This window comes from Cervus canadensis, chromosome 17 (assembly GCF_019320065.1).
Source record: "Cervus canadensis isolate Bull #8, Minnesota chromosome 17, ASM1932006v1, whole genome shotgun sequence".
Taxonomy (NCBI): domain Eukaryota; kingdom Metazoa; phylum Chordata; class Mammalia; order Artiodactyla; family Cervidae; genus Cervus; species Cervus canadensis.
Genome location: NC_057402.1, coordinates 51184531 through 51206234, shown reverse-complemented (window position 1 = coordinate 51206234; position 21704 = coordinate 51184531). Strand labels below are relative to the sequence as shown.

General features: G+C 42.1%; 1 protein-coding gene across 13 annotated transcripts in view; it reads left to right on the top strand.

Moving 5' to 3' along the window:
• Positions 1-21704, top strand: part of AKAP13 (A-kinase anchoring protein 13) — a 312448-nt gene that overhangs the window by 227391 nt on the left and 63353 nt on the right. For 8 of the 13 annotated variants that reach the window (XM_043489653.1, XM_043489650.1, XM_043489649.1 and 5 more), the window contains 6 exons: positions 4557-4927; positions 7124-7177; positions 10219-10284; positions 12092-12284; positions 15297-15405; positions 21281-21409. In XM_043489653.1, coding sequence (XP_043345588.1) covers positions 4557-4927; positions 7124-7177; positions 10219-10284; positions 12092-12284; positions 15297-15405; positions 21281-21409 — 922 coding nt within the window. The remainder of the gene's footprint in view (positions 1-4556; positions 4928-7123; positions 7178-10218; positions 10285-12091; positions 12285-15296; positions 15406-21280; positions 21410-21704) is intronic. The other 5 variants (XM_043489652.1, XM_043489655.1, XM_043489654.1 and 2 more) reach the window with 5 other exon arrangements.

Genomic DNA, 21704 nt, shown 5'->3' with positions numbered 1-21704 from the left:
TCCCCCCAACTTTATTGAGTTATAATTAACAAATAAAAATCATGTATTTTAGGTGTATGAATCCTAGCTGAACCTAGAATCACCTGAGAGCTTGGAGAAGAAGGGAAATAGACAAAGAAAAAAAAGAGTCTGTCCCTCAGAAACTTGAGTTTATTATGTAACCTTACTGAGCTTCAGGTTTCTCATCAGATGCAAATAAGAATAGCTACTAAATCAAACAGTTGTGAGGATTAAAAGAAATCATACATCTAAATCTCTTGGTAAAAGCCTCACAGTGATGAGTATCTAGTACATCATTACCATTCAAATTTATGTAATAGTTATAATGCACGTATATTTAAGTAATAGATTCTCTCAAGCTTTTTGTAAGCATCATTTATTTTAGACTTCTATGTTAACTTTTATTTATGTAATTATTTTGTAATTTCATTTTCCCTAATTTATTTGGCCTTAGATTAAGCAAAACCTAAGTGTCCTCGGGTCAGTCTGTCAGTTCAGCCCTGCCCTTGAGGCCGGAAGGTCAGTGTTGGAAAGCTCAGAGGGCGTTCTCTCCAACACCTAGTGGGTTTTTCTAGCCTGATCACCATTTGCAGATATTCATAATTTTATTAACCCCAAGGAAAGAGAAGCTTATGGTAGAGGTGATAGTTTCTGTGTGTGTTCCATCCTGCTGTATGCAGGAGGAAAAGCAGTTATGAAAACTCCAGAGAGGACGAGTTCGTCTGTCAGCCTCAGGTTCAGACGTGGTCTTCGTCTCCCCAGTAAGCTTGCTTTCTTGCATGCGTGTGTGTTGGTCGCTCAGGCGTGTCTGACTCTCTGTGGCCCTGTGGGCTGTAGCCCACCCGTCGGCTCTGTCCATGGGATTCTCCAGCCAAGAATACTGAGTAGGTGGCCAAGCCCATACATGACTCCATTCACCCCTTCCTTCCTGTGTCTACCTTTTAGCGTCTCTTCTTCTCTGCCCTCACCCAGTCTTAATACTCATCACAGTTGTTTTTGGCCATTTGCTTCTAAAAATGAAAAAATATTTTATATATATATATACACACACATGTATTTTCATTCTTATATATTCACTATTTATATATAAATACTTATGTATTTAAATGTAATATTTAGTCCATATAAACATATGTGTGTGTATATATGTGGGCCTTGGGATATTATTCCTGATTTATCCCTCCTGATACTCTCAGGCGGAATGGTGCCATGGGTCAATTTAACTGGTACATTTGATTGACATGGATTCAAAACTAAGTTTTAAAATATTTGTTAGTTAAACTGATCCCATGGCACCATTCCTCCAGACCACCAGGAATAATGTCCTGAGTCTTGAAAGTCATGTAACTAGCAGGTGTTCTAAGAGAAGACCTCTCTAAAGAAAGACAGACCGGCTCAGACTCTAAGAGGGGCTTAACTGCTAGGCATGGAACATTCTGTTCTGTGTCAGAAACCATTCCCCCTGCTAATTTATAGAAATAGAAAAGCAGCATTCCCCAAGATCTGGTACTTTTCTGAGGAGGGAGAAGAATGGTGTAAATCGTACCTTTCCCATCTGCTTTTTGGCAGCTTTCTCTGAGAGCTTTAGCACTACACATTCAGAGACTGGAAAGGGAACATTGCAAAAAAAAAAAAAAAAAACAAACCTCAAAAGTTAAAACAAACAAGCCCTGTTTTTCTTTTTTCCTCTATTATCCCTGATTGAAATAGGTAATGTTTGTACACAGACCTTACATTAATTTCTGACTTCTTTAGCTCTGAAGATTATCATGTGGCTCATCCCTAGACACATACCTCGCTGTAGAAGGGCCATGGCCATATTCCAGGTTTGGTTTCTCATTACGCCACTGACTACTTTCTAGTCTGCAAAGTAGTATAAGGATGTGATGAAGTTGGGAAACTCTTGAGAACACTAAAGAAAAAAAAAAAACACAAACCTGGAAAAGAGTATTATAGCCTTCTTTAGATTCAATCTAAAGTTAAAACCATTTGCCTCAAATACTTAATAAATAAGCTCTCTCGTAACTTCTGTATTTGTCCTATTTTTCCATTTTCAAGTTGCAATTACCGGCTCATGAAAATACTTGAGTGTAAGAATATTATACTGTCTGAACCTCATTCTTAAATCAGAATCAGGAATGCAAAACTAAGGAAATCATGCAGTTACTATGAAAAACAAAACAAAACAACTCCCTGTCTTTTAGTTTGTGGTTTTTGTTTTTTTAAAAATTAAGATCAGAGTTAAAAGCATACACCAGGAATAAGACCACGTTGACGATATATGCTAGGCAGGTTTCTTCTTGTTAAAGAGAAGTACCTGCTTTCCCATCTGCAAGTCATTTCCGCACTAGAAAGAGCTAACTTGTAAGAAAAACGTGTGATACATGGATAAATGGAAACTTTTACTTCTTTTGAAGCCTTGCTTATGTATCTTAACACGGACTTATCACATATTTTTCTCTTCTGTTGGCCTATTCTGTTTGTCCCTCGATATTGCTTTGAGAATTAGACATTTAGGCAGCTTTAGTTTCCTAGGGCCACTGTAACCAATTACCACACATTTGGTGGCTTGAAACAATACAAAACTGTTCTTCCATAGTTCTGGAGGCAGGGGGTCCTAAAAGCCATGTATCCGAGGGGCTGCTCTGTCTTCTTACAAGGAATCTACTCCTTTGGGATTCAGGAAATATTCTCATGTGAAGTATGACCTCATCTTAATGAACAACATTTGCAAAGACCCGACCAAATAAGGTCACATTCTGAGAAGGATGTGAATTTGAGGAGGACACTATTCAACCCATTCCAGTGAAAAAGCTAAGACATCCTATAAGTGTCTTCTGAAGTTGCTATTCATGACCATTTATATTCTTCCTCTCGATGGAGTGTGGCCCCAGGAATAGAAACTGTAGGATGCTCAGGTCACTCCTCACTAACTTGAAAGGAGTCATTGACAATTTTATTTTAAACCAAAACTTACCCTATTTTAGAATCTACTGAGTATAGTTTCATTTTACTATAAAATAAAAATATATGGCCCAGTGTGGCCCAGTTGAAAGGAACACTGAGGACTTCTGATACAGACTTGGAGATCTTATTTCTTACAGAGTCCTTTTGTTTTTGTTTTTTAAGTGATGAAGATAGTAATAAATAATAAAGCAGGGCGTTTTTAAAAGTTGGAATTAGCTTGCGTTCAGATCTTGCCTTTGCTGTACTTGGGGGAGCCCAGGAGACAGTCTGGGCCTCACAGTTCTGACTCTCCAGCGCCTTGCATCTCCCTCAGTCTCATCCCTCACTGATTGTTCAAAGAGCAGTTAAGCTGGGGAACTGGATTCTAGAGAGTAGGATGAAGAACCTCGTAAGAGCTGGTGAGATCCAGCCCCAAGGGCATAAAGATTGCTTTGAGAAGGTAGAGTGCTTTTGAAGTGTTTTGTTAAGCCTTTAAAGAAGCAGCCTCTTTAGTATAGAAGTTATTTTCTGTTTCAAGACTAAAAGGGCTCATGAGTTTCTATAATTTTTGAAATCTCTTTTGAAGAACTGTAAGTTTCTTTACTCCTAATTAAAACTAAATAGATTGGCAAATTAGGGAAATACTCTGAAGAAGGGGGCGGGGAGGAATCACAGTCTCTGTTTCCTGCTCCCTATCCCGTAAGAATGCACAAGAAAGATACGAAGACAGTACAGTGCCCACCTGTGTAGCTGAGAGTGTGAGCATGCGTCTTTTAGACACTTATCTTCTGGGCAGTCTTATTTTTTGAATGCCACAACGCTCATCTTTCCCTCACACATCACATGATGTGTTCTGGTGCTTTTCAGCAGGTAGAGATTGTCAGTCTGCTGCATCAGAATGACACAATTCCTGGTAGGCTCTAGAAGTTGGCCAGGGAAAGAGCACCATCACTTTATCAAAGACTGCAGAGGACTGATTATTTTAGGTACAGTTTGGCTTGATAAAACTCAGCCAGTACCCGGTTAAAGGAAAAAAGGGGGGATAAATTTCTTGCATTTAGGTATTTGTGGCCCAGAATCTGGACATTTGTGACAGATTTTAGGTGGGATCATAAGCTGTTCTGCATTTTTGAAAATGCCACTGAAAATAGACTTGCTTTTTGAATATAAACTTCTGTGTATCACTGCTGTAGTCAAGCACGCTACCTTGTTTTTAGTTAAGGCTTATAAAAAAAAAATTTAACTTTACATGGTATGAATTTAGAGTTTTCATACATCAGAAACCTCAGAATAGGTTCCCTTCATTTCAGTTGATAGTATTGACTGAAAATAACTGACCGGAATTAGATCTTTTCCTCTGCAAGAAAGGGAAGACAATATATTTCCCATTTTGCACCTCTGGTAAAGGGTAGAAAGAGTATAACCCTGGACCGTACCTTGACTGGAGGCGGTTTGAATCCATCTGTGATTGTGCTTTAAGAAAGCAAGCTGTTTGAAGCCAGCTGTGATGTTGCCTCTCCCCAGCCTGTAAAGGCACTGACTCAGTGGAGAGTGGCCGAGGCGCCTCGGTCCTGCCGTTTCCGACCATTCTTGCTTTCTCTCCACTGCAGCCCGAGGAGGAGCAGCTGGCCTGCGATGTCACTGGATCCAGTTCCTCCACCGATGACACGGCGTCCCTGGACCAACATTCGTCCCACGGCAGCGATGTGTCCCTCCCCCAGGTTTCCAGTTTGAACAGGTCCAGAGACCCGCAGTGTCTCAACGGCTTCTACAGCCATGGGCTGGGAGCTGAGGGTCGAGAGAGCGAGAGCGAGCCCGCTGGCTCGGGTGAGATGGAGGAGGAGGAGATGGACAGCATCACCGAGGTGCCCGCGAGCTGCTCCGTCCTGCGGAGCTCCATGCGCTCTCTGTCCCCTTTCCGGAGGCACAGCTGGGGTCCCGGGAAGAACGCAGCCAGCGACGCAGAGATGAACCACCGGAGGTGAGGCGGCAGGCCGTTCGTCTCCTCTCAGTGTCTGCTTGCTCTCGATTTGGTGTTACCGTTCGTGAACGTTTTCAGGAGACACCATGGTATAGAAGAAAGAATATAGGCTTTGGAATCAGGAAAATCTGTGTTCCAACTCCAGCTCTGAAACTTACTACTTGGATAACTTTGGGCAAGTTACCTGACCCTTCTGAGCTTTAATTTTCCCATCTGTAAAACACCTGCCTTTCAGAGTGTTTGTAAGAGTAAAGATTACAATGAAATATGCAAGTCACAGAGTGGCTTAAACACTGGTGTAGCATTAACTGGTGTAGCGTTTGTTTAGGCCAGATTTGTTCATAATATTGAGAGGTTAGAAAATCTGAAGGGAATAGTTTCATGTCAATTTTGAATTAAGAAACTTGAAATCTTACAGTCTCAACACAAGTTTTTCACAGTGCTTCATAGGATTTGCCATCTGTTTCTAGTTTAGAAAGTTTTGATAAAGTCTAAATTACCAGCACTTAACTGTTAAAGAGATCATAATAATTATTAAATTGTTACTGTTTTTCCAGGTATCATTCAGTCTGGGGGTCTCTGTGTGAGTCTCATACTCTCAGTTTCCCAAGCAGGCTGTATGAAAATGTGGATTTGGTTTCTAACCACTGGCTGCCTAGGTGAATTTAAGTTGAAAGAACAGGTGCCATGATGCCTACTATATGTGTAAAAGTGTGCCTACTCCAAGGCTATTTTCTAAATGAGGACAAATAGCCAGGGAAGGAGGCTGACAATTGTAAAACAACTGATATAAACAGTTCATCTGGAGCAGTTACTGGCTTGTTTGCTTTTTAAAACCTCCTTGGCCTCCTAATATTTTGGCTGAGATTTCACAGCTGTAAGTACATGTAATCTGATACATTCACTCACTCATGTGTTTTTTAATTCGGCCAACATGTATTAAGCGCAGCAGGCACGCCTAGGTTCTGGAGGCCCCAAGGTGAAAGAAGTCCTGCCTTCATATGGTACCTTACACCCTCCTGATTTGCTACCCTTTTAGATTCCTGTAATAACACATTGTCTCATGTAATTTTCCCATCCTCTTCATGAGTCAGGTGGCATCCCCATTTTTGCAGGTGCGACTACGTAGGTAGTTTAAACCATTTACACAATGTCAGTGGAATCCAGGTTTCCAGTCTCCTGGTCAAGCAGCCTTTCTACAACTCCCATTTTATTCTGGGATACAGTTTATGATGCAAACCTTAAAAATAACGTAAGCAGTTGCTCTATCTGATGGGCAGTTTTTATGTATTTGAAATCCTAGCTTTTAAAAGCAATTTGTAAAAGCTTTCCTTCCCAGCTTTGTTCAAGCTGTAATTTTTTTTTTTTTTTTTTTTAAGCATTCATATGGGAAAATAAGGATGGGAAAATGATCCCTGCAGGCAGAATTCCCTTCCTGAGGCAAGAGAATCTGCTTGACAGGATACACATGTCCTAAATGACAACAACATTGAGAAAGGATTCCTTTTATATGGAATCTGTTTTCCTTTATAAACCACGATGGATCCCTTTGCCATGCATGACTTTAATTTCCAAGCTAGATGTGACTGTATGCATCATGTTGCTCCAGTGAGGAAATTGAAGCTCAGATTAAAAGATTTGCCCAAGATTACATGGTGATTTTAGGATAGTGCTACAATTAGAACCCTATCACCTAAATTGCTTGTATTTTCAGCCTGTATAATATCATGGACTCTCCTATTTGCAGTTACCATTCAGAATTGCCTGGTACCACTGTCCTAGTACCTCTAGAGATAATGGAATGAGAGTCAGGGGTCATTTTCATCAGTTTAACTAATTCTCACAGTATTGCCTGCATAGAGAATTACCTGAATTTTAAAGTCTTTAAGAAAACCCTGCTAAAGTTATTCTTGGATGGCCTTTATAAAGTCCTTCTGCTTTTATAACTTAATAAACCTCATTCCTGGTCACCTGATTGTCCCCTCCATGCTCCAAGGAGTTAAAGTAGCCCTGCTCAGAGATTATCAGGCCTTTTTGGTGATGATGTTTTCCTTATTCCACATTCTTTCATTCCCTTACTCCCAAACCATTTCTCTTTGGTGATTGTCTCTTCCTGGTGTGATGTTTGTATGTTTCATGCGTTTGTATCCATTTTGTTTCACCTGGACACTGACCTCTTCCACCATTCATTTTCAGTTCAATGCGAGTTCTTGGGGATGTTGTCAGGAGACCTCCCATTCATAGGAGAAGGTACAGAGTTCACTAACTTGATGGACTAACTGTTTGCCTCTGAGCTTATTTTACTAACAAGCATCTCATTCTGCTTCATCCACGATTAAACAGTCTAATTTTAAAAAAGTTCTGTCTGCTTCAGACAAATAAAATACAGGTACTAATTGCTAATGTCCGTCCTGTATGAAATGGTTTCTCGAATTTGAAGTTTTTTCCTGTTCTACTTTTATTTTTAAAAAAAAAGTTAAATATTTTTTCCATTTTGGTTTTTTTTGGTGTTCAGATCACTTTGATAGTAGGGTCTCCCCAGCTTTATCTAAGGAGGAGTCTAAGAAGTGTCTGTTGTGCGTAGGTAATGGACCCTGGGGAGTACTTTTTCTTTCTTTCCCAAGAAAAGGGGGAGAGGAAGAACCGAAAATAGAAGCGTGCTCACATGCCAGGCCCTAAACTATTTTCAGCGCACTCTTCAGTAATGTGGTGAAAGCCTTTCTTCTTCAGCCGCCTGGGAGTCTCCCGTCCACCGCTGATGTGCTCCTCATTTCTCAGGGCTCCTCTCAGTCTTTCAATCCCATACTGACTTTTGGTCACATAAAATTTTGAAGCTGAAAATTGCAGTAATTTATCAGCTGAAAAGTCATTTTTAGTTGAAAAGTCCTGATTTGCTTTAATTTTTTCAAATGCTGAGTTTTTGTTTTATCAGTACATTCCCTGTACAGGAGTCATTTGTGACTTTTCCAATTTTTGAAAAAAGTCTAGAAATCTGAAAATGATGGTTTGATTATGGTTAGTGTCTCATATTAGGAGATACTTGCAAAGAGATATTTTAGATTATTAGCTGAGGCTGTCTTTTTAGGAAGTGGGCGGATAATGATCTTTGTTGCCTACCTGGTCTTTTTAAGTGGGTGTTTCCTTTAATTTCAGATTTTAGGCACACAGTTGAGCTCAAGCACAGTGTTGTCATGAATCTCAGATAATCATAAGCCTGGTTACGTTTGTCTCCAGGAGAAGAAGTTATTAAAGGCCTTTTTCAGTAGACATATCTAAAACCTTTAGAGATTTATTTGTCTGACTGTTCCTTAAACTCTTCAATATGGACTTATTAAAAACATGCCCTGGATAACCCTGGAAGGTGACCCATTGCTGGATACAGCCCAGGTTACCATGTAGACAAAGCCGTCACAGCCACTTCAATGACGGTTTCACCCTTTGTCGTATTTTTGTACGAAGAACAGGAGTTACGGTTTTAAATTTTGTGTTAAGCCTTAGCTACTAAAATGGAAACAGTTCAGCAAGTGTTTAAAGGTGGAGCATCAGGATACTTTTTTTTTAATCTGGAACTATCTAAATCTCAAAGCTAAAGAACCATGAAATGTTACTCTCCCAGCTGAGGAATTGAGGAAATTAGGATGCTCTGAAAAATACTCCTACTGTTGTGAAAGGGGTTTCTGCGACCCTAGGACTACCTGCAGCTTCCTCCCCGGATCCTTAGGGTTTTCTGACATTCCTGCTGGCTCCGTTATTCATCATCTTTATCCTAAATCTCATCCCAGTCTCTGAGTAAAGGGATGTTTAAAATCCATAGAAAGACATTATTTAATTTTTAGTGAATAATAAATTGGCGTGTATATTCACTTTCTAATTTTTTCCGCTTTCTGTTCTTAGTAAATTGGCCATGTAGACATAATATGCCTTTTTACTAACAGCTTAGAGGTATAAAATTAAGTTAATAATTTTCAAAGAACAGACTTGTGAATCTCATGTGTGTTTGTAAACTGTATCAAGGCTTGCTTCCCTCACACGTAAACCCTAAGTCAGTCTGGTCTTGCTTAGCAGACTTGTAGAGACATGTCTCAGCTGTGTACTTCCACGCTCTGCTTTTGTACTTGTGAGCTTTGTACTATTAATATAATCTGATTTAAAGTGTTTTACCTTTTAATTTATTTTTAATGGTATTATTTTAAAGATTTACTTTTAGAAGATCGATAGGGTTAGCTCATTTGTTTTCCCATCGTTTTCCTTGTCTTTTTTTGTCTATGAAAACCTTCCACTTGTCAGCATAAAGTTATCAGCTGTATGTATTCAAGACAAGGTGGTTTTTATTTGGGGGGGGGGTTGTTTGTTTGTTTGTGTTTTCTTTTTAGCTTTCTTTTTGTTTGTTGGTTGGTTTTTTTGGTGTCTGCAGGTCTTCCCATTGAAGGTTCAGGGAGCAGATTAGTTTTATTGTTATCTCCCTTCCGAAAACAAAAGCATGTCACTTAGAACTTTAAGGCCGAAATAGTAGCAGTGTATTTTCTTTTAAATAATAGCTTTTATTAATCAAAAATCCTGACCTATGGTTGCAGCTCCTTTTACAGAGTACCTGATACTCTGAGTTGGTTATTTTTTGTCTGCTTATGTTCACTTACCATTTCCAACCCCAGATTTTCTGTTCATACTGCATGAGAATAAATGTAAGTGCTGAGATAGTCAAGGAAATAGATGACCAAATGGATTTTTTTTTTTTTTAATCTTGTGGGAAAATAGATTTTCCACAAGAAATTAGGGGACCCAAAATTAGGGGACCCTTTGGTCAGTACTATAAAATTCCTTTTCAAGGAAAGACATCCCTTCATTATTAAAATACAGGGAAGCAGGACCATTGTTACATACTTTATCTTTAGCATCCTAGCCTAAATGGGTGGAAGAGTGGTGGGCAGTATAGAGAGTGTGTCCTTTAGTAGTGGGGTTGAAACACTGCTGTGAGCCAGGAAGCCTCAGGGAATGTGGGTCCTCTGTTCAGAATTTCCTAGGAGGAATTCTGGGGTTTCCAACACTGAACTTGTTAACCTGTAAAGAGTTCATGTAGTCATTTCTAACATATTATGTAGATGGACATCAATAGAAGAATTGTGTTTTTTGTTCTGTCCATTTTCTAAATTCTAAATCAATGTTACATTCCTAATTTTTTGATGATCAGAAAAAATCCACCTGTCTCTAACTGTGTCCCTTCTTTTTAAACCCAATAATCCCATCCCTGTTTCCTCTTCCATTTCTGTTTCTGCCTCTGATGTCATCCCCAGTATGAGCTGGTGTCCCTCTGGTGTGCAATACTCTGCTGCCCTGAGTGCTGATTTTAATTACAGAAGGTATGGTATTGTTATGTGTCCAGCCACCAAAGGGGGAATCATAAAACACAGCACCTTAGCTTTCAGCTTTGAACTGGCTTGTGTGTGGCTGGAATGCATATGGCGGCCTGCTTTGTTTGTGAGCATGGTGTTCTGCTGCCTCTGCTGTGGGTATTCTATCCAGTTCAAGGGGTGCAGCCTTGGAGCTGGATGTTGGTCCCCGATGCATTCTGTTTGTCTCAAGTGGCTATAGATTCGGCTGTTTTCTGCACAGGCTTGTCTCCATGCTGTGGTAGACCTCTTCTCTCTGTTTTCATCCATCCCAATTCCCAGCTCCTAGGAATTAGCACATCCTGAGGAAAACAGTAACAGACATAAGGCCTCTAATAAGATGCAGTCATTTCTTAATTACGCTTCCAAATCCAGTCATCGCTTTAGTTTCTAAGCTCACAGATTGCTCAGCATTACATGTTGTTCTCGCAACTAAGCTGCCAGATTTAATCACTTTCAGGATTAAGTGTTGTGGTAAGCATAGGATCTGGCTTTCTCAGGCTTTAGAAATAATTCATAACAGAAAACTAAATTTCTTCTTCAGTTAGTCTGTCTTCTTACCCTTGCTACTGAAAATGAGTTTTACAGAGACATTTGCTAGGAGTTAGTCATGATTTCTATCATCATATTGAAATCAGAATAAAATCCATTGTTTAATTTATAGAGGCATATGGTTTCAGTTCATAATAAGTGATTCATAGGAAAAAGGGCAAATAGAAATCCTTCTAGACCGGCATACGTGAACTTTTTTTGTAGCAGTTAACTTTGAGCCAGAGATAACGAAGAGCTTCATTATGCCTTCAAATACAACTCCACATGCTTGTAACTGAAGGTGTGGTGCTCTCCCCCTGCATTCTGAGATCCAGTGGTAACACACGTGATTTATTCTGGCTAGCATCCCCAAGGATGAAAGCTGGCCAACCTCTCTCTATAGCCTCCTCCTCACAGAAAATGCCTTTCACTCTGCAAACCACAGTCTTTGTTCCAGGGATCCCATTTTCAATACCAAACCTTAAGTTTGCTTTTTTTCTCCCACTTTGTCAGTATCAAGGAAAAAGAAATTAAACCTCTCTTAGACACCGTAACTTTTCAACTTTTGCCCTTTATGGTGTCCCGTGTGCCTGTCTGCAACTAACCATTCTCAGGAAGCCTGCCAGAGCGGTGCTTGTCGGGGCAGGTGTGCACAGATGGTAACGCGCCTGTGTGATGTGGGGTTTCTGGGCTGGACGCATGCCTGTGAAGTTACAAAGGTCACCTAGACTGTCGTGGAACGTGAAGTTACAAGTGTTACCTGGATTGTAGTCGAATGTGAAGTTACAAAGGTCCACTTGACAGCTGCAAGGGCAAGTCTGGATCTTGCCTATTTTTCTCCAGAAGCTCACTTAATGTTCGTATTTTCTCTGTGCCATTTAATTCTTTGGCTTCGGCAGGCTTCAGATTCTGACAAAAATTGATCACATCAGATCAAGGGTTAAAAAAAAACATAAATAAAAGATCAATAGATAATATGATCTATCCATATGGTATATTGAAAAATGTCTGAGAAAATGGCTTGAAGTAGTTCAACATTTGAGTAAATTGAATGAGGTTTTTTTATATTTCTCAGCCGACCAAGATCCAGGGGGAAGGGTAGGGGGCACTCATTTGGCCAGGCCCTTGCAGACGGTTTTTCCGGGTGACAGAAAGTTACAGGCAGGGGAGACACAAGTGCAGGGGCTTTGTTCCCTCCTGCCTTTCTGAGTCTCAGAATAAATTAACTGTCGTGTCTTGTGTTCAGTTTCAGTCTAGAAGGCTTGACAGGAGGAGCTGGTATTGGAAACAAGCCGTCCTCATCTCTCGAAGGAAACTCTTCAAACACCAAAGAACTCAGGCACCCTTTCAGTGGCCAGGAAAGGGGTGACTCTCTGGTGTCGCTCTCAGAAGAGGATCTTGAATCAGGCCAGAGGGAACATGGAATGTTTAATCAGCAGGTAAGGCTGAGAGAGGTGTGTGTTGCTAATTTGGAGGGGCAGAGATTGGTTTCTTTTCTCTGAATACCTCCTCATATTAGGAACAAAGAAGGCAAGACTTAATGTTCACATAAGGTTAGTAGTATAATTACGCACATACTCAGTGTTGCAAACAGCAGTTTCTAGCACTTAATGCTACTTGAAAATGAAAGTCGCTCAGTCATGTCCGATTCTTTGCGATCCCATGGACTATACAGTCCATGGAATTCTCCAGGCCAGAATACTGGTGTGGGTAGCCCTTCCCTTCTCCAGGGGATCTTCCCAACCCAGGGATCAAAGCCAGGTCTCCTGCATTGCACGTAAATTCTTTACCAGCTGAGCCACAAGGGAAGCCCAAGAATACTGGAGTGGGTAGCCTATCCCTTCTCCAGCACGTCTTCCCAACCAAGGAATTGAACTGGGGTCTCTTGCGTTGCAGGCAGATTCTTTACCAAATGAACTATCAGAGAAGCCCAATGCTAATTAAAGAATATCGTTAATCTGCATAGATTTAAATATTTCAGCAAAGCAAACTTTTAAAATTAAGAAGGTATTAATTTTAAAACTAACACCTGGATGAACTTCTGAGAGTATTCTGGGATACACTTCAAAGTGAAATTTTTTCTAATTAAACAAAAAAGTTAAAACGCCAGTCTCTGAGTAGGTGACTTTCATTTTAGGTAGAAGTATAAGGCATCGTTTCAAACTAAACAAACAGAAATTTAAACAATCTGTTCTTCGAATCAGTGACCAAGGTTTTGTGTAGAAATCTAGTTTTTTATTACATCCTGCTATGTAGCAATGATGTGACCAAATATTTTAAATCTAGCACTAGGTGATTACCTTAGTAATGAATATATTAATTATGGTCATGTGAAGGTCTAAGGGAAATGAAATTGAAGGCCTAAAGGAATTTTGCCTCCTTTTGTCCCCTCTTAGTGGCTTCTTGGAAGTTAAGAAAAATAACAAGAATATGGAGAATATAGTTATTAAAGTAGATGGTGTCTATTTATTCAGCCCAGTGGTAACAGGAAAAGAGGGGAAAATAGGAAACAATAAATTTGGTGACTACAGAGAGCATCTCTGACAAGTTCGTCTGAAAAACATGTTGCATTTTATGTGTAGAGAGTCCTTTGGAAATCACTTGTAGGACCAGGTAAAATACCGAAACTTGAGTTTACTTAGAGCCAGTAAATCCCCTCAAAATCTGCTTAAGCCTTTGTGTGTGAGAAAGTCAAGCCCATTTAAGTGACTTGCCTAAGGCCCCATAACTGGCTCCTAGCTGAACAGTACTAAACTCAGAATGGCAGACTTTCAGTCTCACTGTTACTTTGAAGTAGATGCCATTTGATGAGGCAGTTTCCTTCATCGTGTTTATGCGATGGCCTTCTCCTGCACTGACGCCCCTGGGAGTCTGAGTGGTGGCCGTCTGTGTGAGTGGCCTTGCTGAGTCTGCCGAGATGAAGCGCTGACCCTGCCGGCGGTGCTCAGCCTGCCAGGGGCTCTGCTCACCCGCCTTCCGTCGCGTGTGCAGCCTCAGAGTGGATGTTTGAGCCGCTTGTATCTCTGATGCGCGCAAGTCGCCAGCAGCCAGCTTCCTGCTGAAGGTCTCTGCCTTTCAGCTGACGTCATTTTGCAGACCTCACCGTTGTATTCGAAACATAGCAACTGTTTGTCTCAGACTCCATGGTTACCCGTGGAACATGCTCTAAATAATGAGAAGTCTTTGGTGTAACTGAGTCAAGTTCACCCTAGTAACGGATTTTCATTGCTTCCCTTTCAGCACATACAGATTTCAGGCTGCTAGGAAGGGAATGGATTTATGGTAATTAAAGTTACTTAGCAATTAGGATGGCCTCTCTCCAAGCAAAACAAGAGGAGTCCCACCGTCACCGGAAATGGGTTTTGTTGCAGGATCTTCTGCAGTGGGTCTGATTACACAGCCCTGAAGTGGCTGTGAATTTACGAAGGGAGTTGCAGTCATCCACATGTTTGCATATAATCTGTTTAATCTCAGAAGAGGAAGTGAAAACGATTTAGGTTTCTATCCAGATGCAGAGCCTACTTTGCTTGTGATCTTAAAACCTTTTCTATTTGTATCTCTGTTTCTAACTCTTTAACATCAGAATGATATTCAGTTCAGTTCAGTTCAGTCGCTCAGTCGTGTCCAGCTCTTTGCAACCCCATGAATCGCAGCACGCCAGGCCTCCCTGTCCATCACCAACTCCCAGAGTTTACTCAGACTCATGCCCATCAAGTCAGTGATGCCATCCAGCCATCTCATCCTCTGTTGTCCCCTTCTCCTCCTGCCCCCAGTCCCTCCCAGCATCAGGGTCTTTTCCAATGAGTCAGCTCTTCACATGAGGTGGTCAGAGTACTGGAGTTTCAGCTTCGGCATCAGTCCTTCCAATGAACACCCAGGACTGATCTCCTTTAGTATGGACTGGTTGGATCTCCTTGCAGTCCAAGGGACTCTCAAGAGTCTTCTCCAACACCACAGTTCAAAAGCATCAATTTTTCGGCGCTCAGCTTTCTTCACAGTCCAACTCTTACATCCATTCATGACCCAGAATGATATTGCTGGTATCCTATTATATCTGTACATGATATTTAAATTTTCAAAAGGCAAGCACTATACATAGTCTGATATTTCCAGTGAAGTTATTTTTATCTGACTGTGCATTCAGTAGATGTGTATTAAGTGCTTACGAAGTTTGAGACATCCTTACATGTCCCTCTTAGGAGGGATACGAAATGTCCATAAGCAGTAGATACTCTAACTGTTCCCATTTTACAGATAAGAACACTGAGGCTCAGAAAAGCTCGATTGCTTCTCTGAAGTTGAGCAGCTGTTTTGTGGCCTACAAAGCTTGTGGTCTTTTCCTCTGTGTACTGCCTTACTTCCTTCTGCTGAGTCGGAATGTCAAGTTTTGTACTAACCTAGAAATATAAGAGCATGAACTGAGAACTGTTTTACCTTTATTTCTTTCACAGACATGTCACAGATCTAAACAACAGGGATTTAATTACTGTACATCAGCCATTTCTTCTCCACTGACAAAATCCTTCTCATTAACGACAATCAGCCATTCTGGGTTGGACAGTGAGTATGCTACTTTTTTCCATTAAATATATTCAGAACATTTTCCCTTTCGTTTATTTTTTTCGCTTTAAGACCCTGTGACATTGCCTTACAGCATTTGCCTGACTCTTCCCCTGAATGAATGACTGATCATTTACAGAAAAGGTGACACAGAATTCAGTTTGGAGACCTTTCTCCTTTTACTACATAAAAATCTCCTTAACACATTAAATTCATTGTATTCTTGGGCCTAAACCTGACCAACATTATTTTTTCAAACTCTATTTTGAAATAATTTCTGGTTTTTAAAATTGTTGCAAAAAACAGCACTAACAGCACATAGTCTTCACCTGGACCCTCCAAAGTGTTATTTTAACACTTGTTTTATCCATCTTGCTCCCTTCCCTGACTTTATCACTTTCCTTAAAGATTTCTGAAACACAGGAAAGTAAGTTGCACATATAATGCTCTTTTGTCAAAGACACTGTTTTGTATTACCATAGTACAGATAACCCAAACATTATCCAATACTAGTTCCCTGAGCTTTTCAAAAATGTCAAGCTCATGAAGGACAGAGAGAGACTGAGATACATTTTTAGTGAAGAAAATGCCAAAAGGATTACCGCCAAATACGATATACTGAAACTGTATACAGGTTGAAGATCGATGAGCTATGAAAGTTACGCTACAGGCCCAGAGTGTTTGTAAATCAGAGATGCTCAAAAATACACTTGAATTGGATCCATATGTTTGCCACAGACAGGTGTCTTTGGGAAGCCCCAATTTTTTTTTTATTTTCAAAATAGATTTTTTTTTCCTGAGTAGTTGCAGTGTGGGATCTTGATACCAAGATTCAAATTCTCATCAGAGAGAGTATTGTACATTACATTCTTTGCTGAGAGATCATGTATTCAGGAAGCTGAAATAAAGGGTATAAAACCCTCCTGGTGTTTCTGTTTTTTCTTCACCATCTCCTGATACAAAACTCATCTTAAAATTGAGTTGAGGACAGAAGTAGCTGCCCTGTGGTAATGGGATGTTGTCTCAATTCATGACTTACTGGAGGCCTCATCTTTTTAATGTCTGCAGTGGCATTAAGGCATAAATGGATGATTGTATTAACTTCATTCTCATTTTAATATGATTAGTAGTTCAAGTATCAACCTGGCCTGTTGGAATAAAGGTGCCTTATAGTGACTTATTCTCCAAGATAATAGGTACAGACTCACAGAGTTGTGACTGAAGTAGTTGTTACTGTTTCTGTCTGGATCTGTGTTTGCTTTTGACTTGGCTTTGGGCGAGTGGTTCTGCTGGTATGGAAGGGACATTATTACAACAGAACAGTTTATAGTGGCTTTGGACCCACGTCCCTCCTCCCGGGGCTGGGGGAGGGCCTGCATCTCTATAGCACTAGCCACCCAGAACCACCAGAAGGTGGCCAGTGGCCAGTGTTCGGTGACACACACTCTTCTTATTTTTCCTCCAAAAAGCAAGATGGTTTTTAACTTGCTTTCAGTTGCTAGCCAGACACTCTGAGTGGTGCAGCTCCCCTCCAGCAAGCTCAGTCCTGGAGCACCAGGAACTCTGGCTCATCTTGTTGTGGGGTCCAGGCACCTGAGCTCCCGGCGGGGGGACCCAGCTCCGTGGCCAGTGGCCGTTCCTCCCCGAGGGGGACCCAGCTCCGTGGCCGGTGGCCGTCCCTCCCCGAGGGGGACTCAGCTCCGTGGCCGGTGGCTGTCCCTCCCCGAGGGGTCCAAGCTCCGTGACCGGTGGCTGTCCCTCCCCGAGGGGGACCGAGCTCTGTGGCCGGTGGCCATCATGCATAGAGCTTGGAGCGAGAGAGTTCAACCCTTTCATCAAAGTGGAGGCCACTCATTCTGATTTCTAATGTACATTTCATGTGGCTTTGAATGATGAACTGGCCCTGACTACTTCCCTAAGTGAGCACAGGCTATAATTGGAGGGCTTATCCACTCTTAATGGCAGTATTTCTCTTAAGTCCCTCCTCACGTACAGTTGAATTAATTTCCCGACCTTTTTTTTTTTATTATTCTGCTCTGGAAACATACTTTTTTTGGCTGATATAAAAATTCTGGCTGTTAAACAGAAGGCTTATAGAACTTCTCTCTTGCATGCTATGCCTCTAAGCCTCAGGGTAACTGGATGGTTCTTGGTTTTTGCCACACACGCAAATTTTCACTCCAGATCTCTTAAATACTCTGCATGATTCACCTTTGGTCATGGTCTTCCCTGTTGAAAGTATCAGAATTAAAACCTACCCAGTGGTTTTGAAGCCTGAAGTGTGTGGAACACTTCAGGTATTTTAACGAATGCTTTATGGTAAGCACACTTAGTGGCTGTGTGACCTCACGTCCTTGAACTGTTCAGCAGGGCTAATAATGGGGTAGGGCTTAAATGTGTATTTATTTTAAATTTGCACTAGCCTGTTTCCTGGCTTGTGGGAGGCATTTGTTGTCACTATGGAATGAGGGTGTTCATCGTCCAGCAGTGTAAGAGCCCGTTTTTCTCTGACCAGAGTCTAAGCAGTGGTGAAGAAACGAGAATATGGTCCCTCCTTTGTCTTTAAGTGGCTGTGTCTTACAAACCTCTTGTCTCAGTACAGTATATTAATACTTCTAAACTCAGCGTTCTCTCACTACTTCCCAGCTCTTACTTGTGTTCTAGATTCTCTCTTGAAGGAAGTTAGCAACTTTTCCCACAGCCTTTCCCAGCTGTTACCATTTGAGCTTTTCTGCAAATGTCCACTAAACTGTTGCCTGGACTGTCCTTGGGTCACTGGCCAGATTAGAAAAACAGACAGACTCGGCATTATTCCCAAACTGGCGGGACACTGCCCTCTGAGAAGCCGCTCCAGGAAATGTGTTCACAGCCTCGGGTTGAGTGTAGACTCCCAGCTTGCCAGGAGACTGATGGTTTCTCATCAGAACTTAAGAATAAACTTTATTTTTGCATACACAGAATAAGGCGGTTATTACAGACAATCCCTTCACAAGTCTGTATTTTTAAACTTGTCACTGCTTGCACCCAGAAGATGCTTACAGACAATAAACTGTGGGATTGATTCGGGTTCAATCCTTGGGTTGGGAAGATCCCTTGGAGGAGGGCATGGCAACCCACTCCAGTATTCTTGAGAATCCCATGGGCAGAGGAGCCTAGCGGGCTACAGTCCATCGGGCTGGGAGGAGGCACGACTAAAGCAACTTAGCATGCACACACGCGTGCACTGCTGAGCGTGCCAGTGGTGGTAATTTCAGAGGAGAGTGATACCCCTGGACCAGGAAACCTCCTGGGCTGCTTACTGAGGCTTCATTTTGCCCTTCATCTCACATGGCTTGTTATCACAGAGAACAGTCTCCCCAGGTGGCACTTGTCCTTGGGATCATTCTCAGACCTTCACTCGGGGTGGGTGAGTTGGCCAAGTTCCTGGGCATGCTTTGATGGTAGCGCTCACTTGTAATTGACCACGAAAGCGGAGTGGGTCTTAAGAACCAAACTGTGGCACTTGATGTATAAAATGCACCAGATCTTCAACACGAAGTGACCCACATGACCAAAGATCAGAGTGGGCCTCTGGGCAGCTGGACAGCGGTGCCAATGAGGGTATTTTATCTCTGCTTTCTGTACTTAGTCTCTCTCCTAACTGGTCAGTGGGAGGAGACTTTATTGGAATACATTTACTTGCTTAGGGTAGTTCTATTTGGAGAAGATAACATTTGACAAATTCATCAGAACAGAAATTCGGTCAGGCAAATTGGCTTTTTAAAAAATGTGTTTATGACTGCGTCGGGTCTCAGGCAGCAAGCAGGATCTTTTGTTGTGGCGTGTAGACTTATAAGCTCCTCAGCAGTTGGGATCCTAGTTCCCCAACCAGGGGTCAAACCCGCGTCCCTGCATTGCAAGGCAGACTCTCAACTGCTGGACCACCAGGGAAATCCCCAGATTGACTTTTGATATTGGCCTTCTGATTAAATTATGAGGCTGGAATATATTCATGGTCATTAAGTTTTAGTGCATTTTAAAACTGAATCCCTGTGTTAGCAGAACATATTCTTTCCATACATGTTGAAGATACTCCTTATTCTTACAAGTAGGTTTTTCTTTATGGTCCATGATCGTGTGACAGAAGAAGGGGATACTCTGAGATTTGGGTAATTAAGAGAGGTTATTTTCATTTCTTATATATGCTTCACATTTGGGAATACTGTAGAACACACATTAAAATGGTATCTTACCTTTGCACTGGACTGTCACTGCTGGAAAAGCCAATGCACGTGAATTCGTGGCAGGCGTTCTTTGTTAGGAGCCGTGGCTCTACTCTGTGGTCTGCCATCACGCGGCATTTATCTAGGGTGGAGTGTCTGCTGTGCTGGATAGGTACAGGGTTTTTTCTTTCATTTTATTTAGGATGTTGACCTTACAGAAAGCCTGACAAAAGGAAATTCATTTATTCGTTTGTTAAATTAGTCAATAGTTAAGAACTTGTCCTTTGCTAGGCACCAGGTGAGACAGCGGAAGGAGAGGCATGACCTTCCAGAAACGATTCCTTTTCTCACCAGACTTCAGCTCAAGGACATGAGAACAGTTGAGTGTAGCAGATGATGATACATGCGGCAGTTGAAAGAAACATTGGGTGCTTAGAAACCCCAGACTTGAGGGGTCAGAGAAGCCTAACTGGGGACCATGCCAAGTCGCTTCAGTCGTATCTGACTCTTTGCGACTCTTTGGACTGTTGCCCAGCAGGCTCCTCTGTCCATGGGGATTCTCCAGGCAAGAATACTGGAGTGGGTTGCCATGCCCTCCTCCAGGGGATCTTCCCAACCCAGGGAACGAACCCAGGTCTCCCGATGCAGGCGGATTCTTTACCGTCTGAGCCACCAGGGAAGCCCTGGGGAGAAGTGATACCAAAGTCAAGACCAAGAGGAAATCACTGGGAAATCACTGGGTTTGTTAGCAGGTGGAAAGCTAGACTGAGGACTCTGGGCTTCTTGTTTGAGGGCAATGGAGTGATTTTTGTTAAGTCAACTGATTGATTCTGACACTGCAGAGAGACCTCACTGAAGATCGTGTTGGGAAGGAGAGGCTGGTAGGTGAGTAGAAGGCTCTTGCAGAGCTCTGATGAGAGCAGGTGCTGGCCTGAAGCAGGCGCGAACCAGTGGCAGTAGAGAAGAAGTTGATCTTCAGAGAATTCTAGAAGACAGAATTAAAAGCGCTGAGTGAGAGACGATAAAAGGATTGAAGGGTGGTGTCCAGGTTTCTGTCCTGTGTGATGAGTTAGATGTTAGGTACCATTCACCAAAGGAAAGAGTAGAGGAGGAACGATTCTGGAGGAAGGGCCTGAGTTGGTGTATGTGCTTGTTGAGTTTGAGCTGCTGTGGGATGTCTGCCCACAGGTAGGCAGTGAGATGAATGAGGCTTGAATTCAAAGGACAGACCAGACTTGAAAATAGAAAGCTGTGAGTCATCACTGTATCACCTGCAGATTGTACCTGAAGAGGCGACAGTGAATGAGGAGGTTTGGGGTAGGCGGCAAGAGAGCCAATAGAGAATCCCGAGGAACACCACCATGCCAGGCGTTTCCTTACCTTGAAGGGGGGAAAAAAAAAAAAAAACACTCCGGCTGTAAATGATGGCTGTGAAAAGTAGCACACTTCCTGTTTTCACAGCCTAAAAAGTACATCTTTGTTGGATGCATTTTCTTAAGTCGCATTACCATTCTGCATATTGAAAAAGAAAGGTGAAAATGTGAATACATGACACCTAGAGGCCTAGACAGCCTCCCTGGCATCCTTCAGGCCAGTGACATGGTTCTCGGCACCGTGTCTTTGTTTTGGTGTGATCCGCAGGCGCTAATGTCTTCTGTCAACCTGTTCCTCAGCCCAGCAGCAGAGGCGGCCAGCACGGCGGATCTCGCTCTCCGTCAGCGTCTCACCTCTCCTCCTTAAGTCTAAAACTCTCTTTTCTCTTGGCTCTTCTTACTCCAGTGATGAGGAGGAGGAGTTGCATAGTAAGTAAGCAACTTTGGGGTCCAGTGGCTGCTCTCCAGGGCCTGACCAGTGCTGAAAATGCCGTAGGCTTGGTACTAAGAGACTGGGGGGCTTTAATCCTCTTGCATGTCACCACTGCTGAATCATTTGCTTTCATGCTTTGCTTTGAAAATGAATTTGGATAAAATTATAAAGTTTTTGTCTTGTACACCACCAATGTTGACTGATCCAGTGACCCAGTTCCAGGGCCTGAGACATCGTCTCAGAACAGAGATACCTGCAAAGGCGTAAGGGGCTCCCACCCCGCCTTGTGCC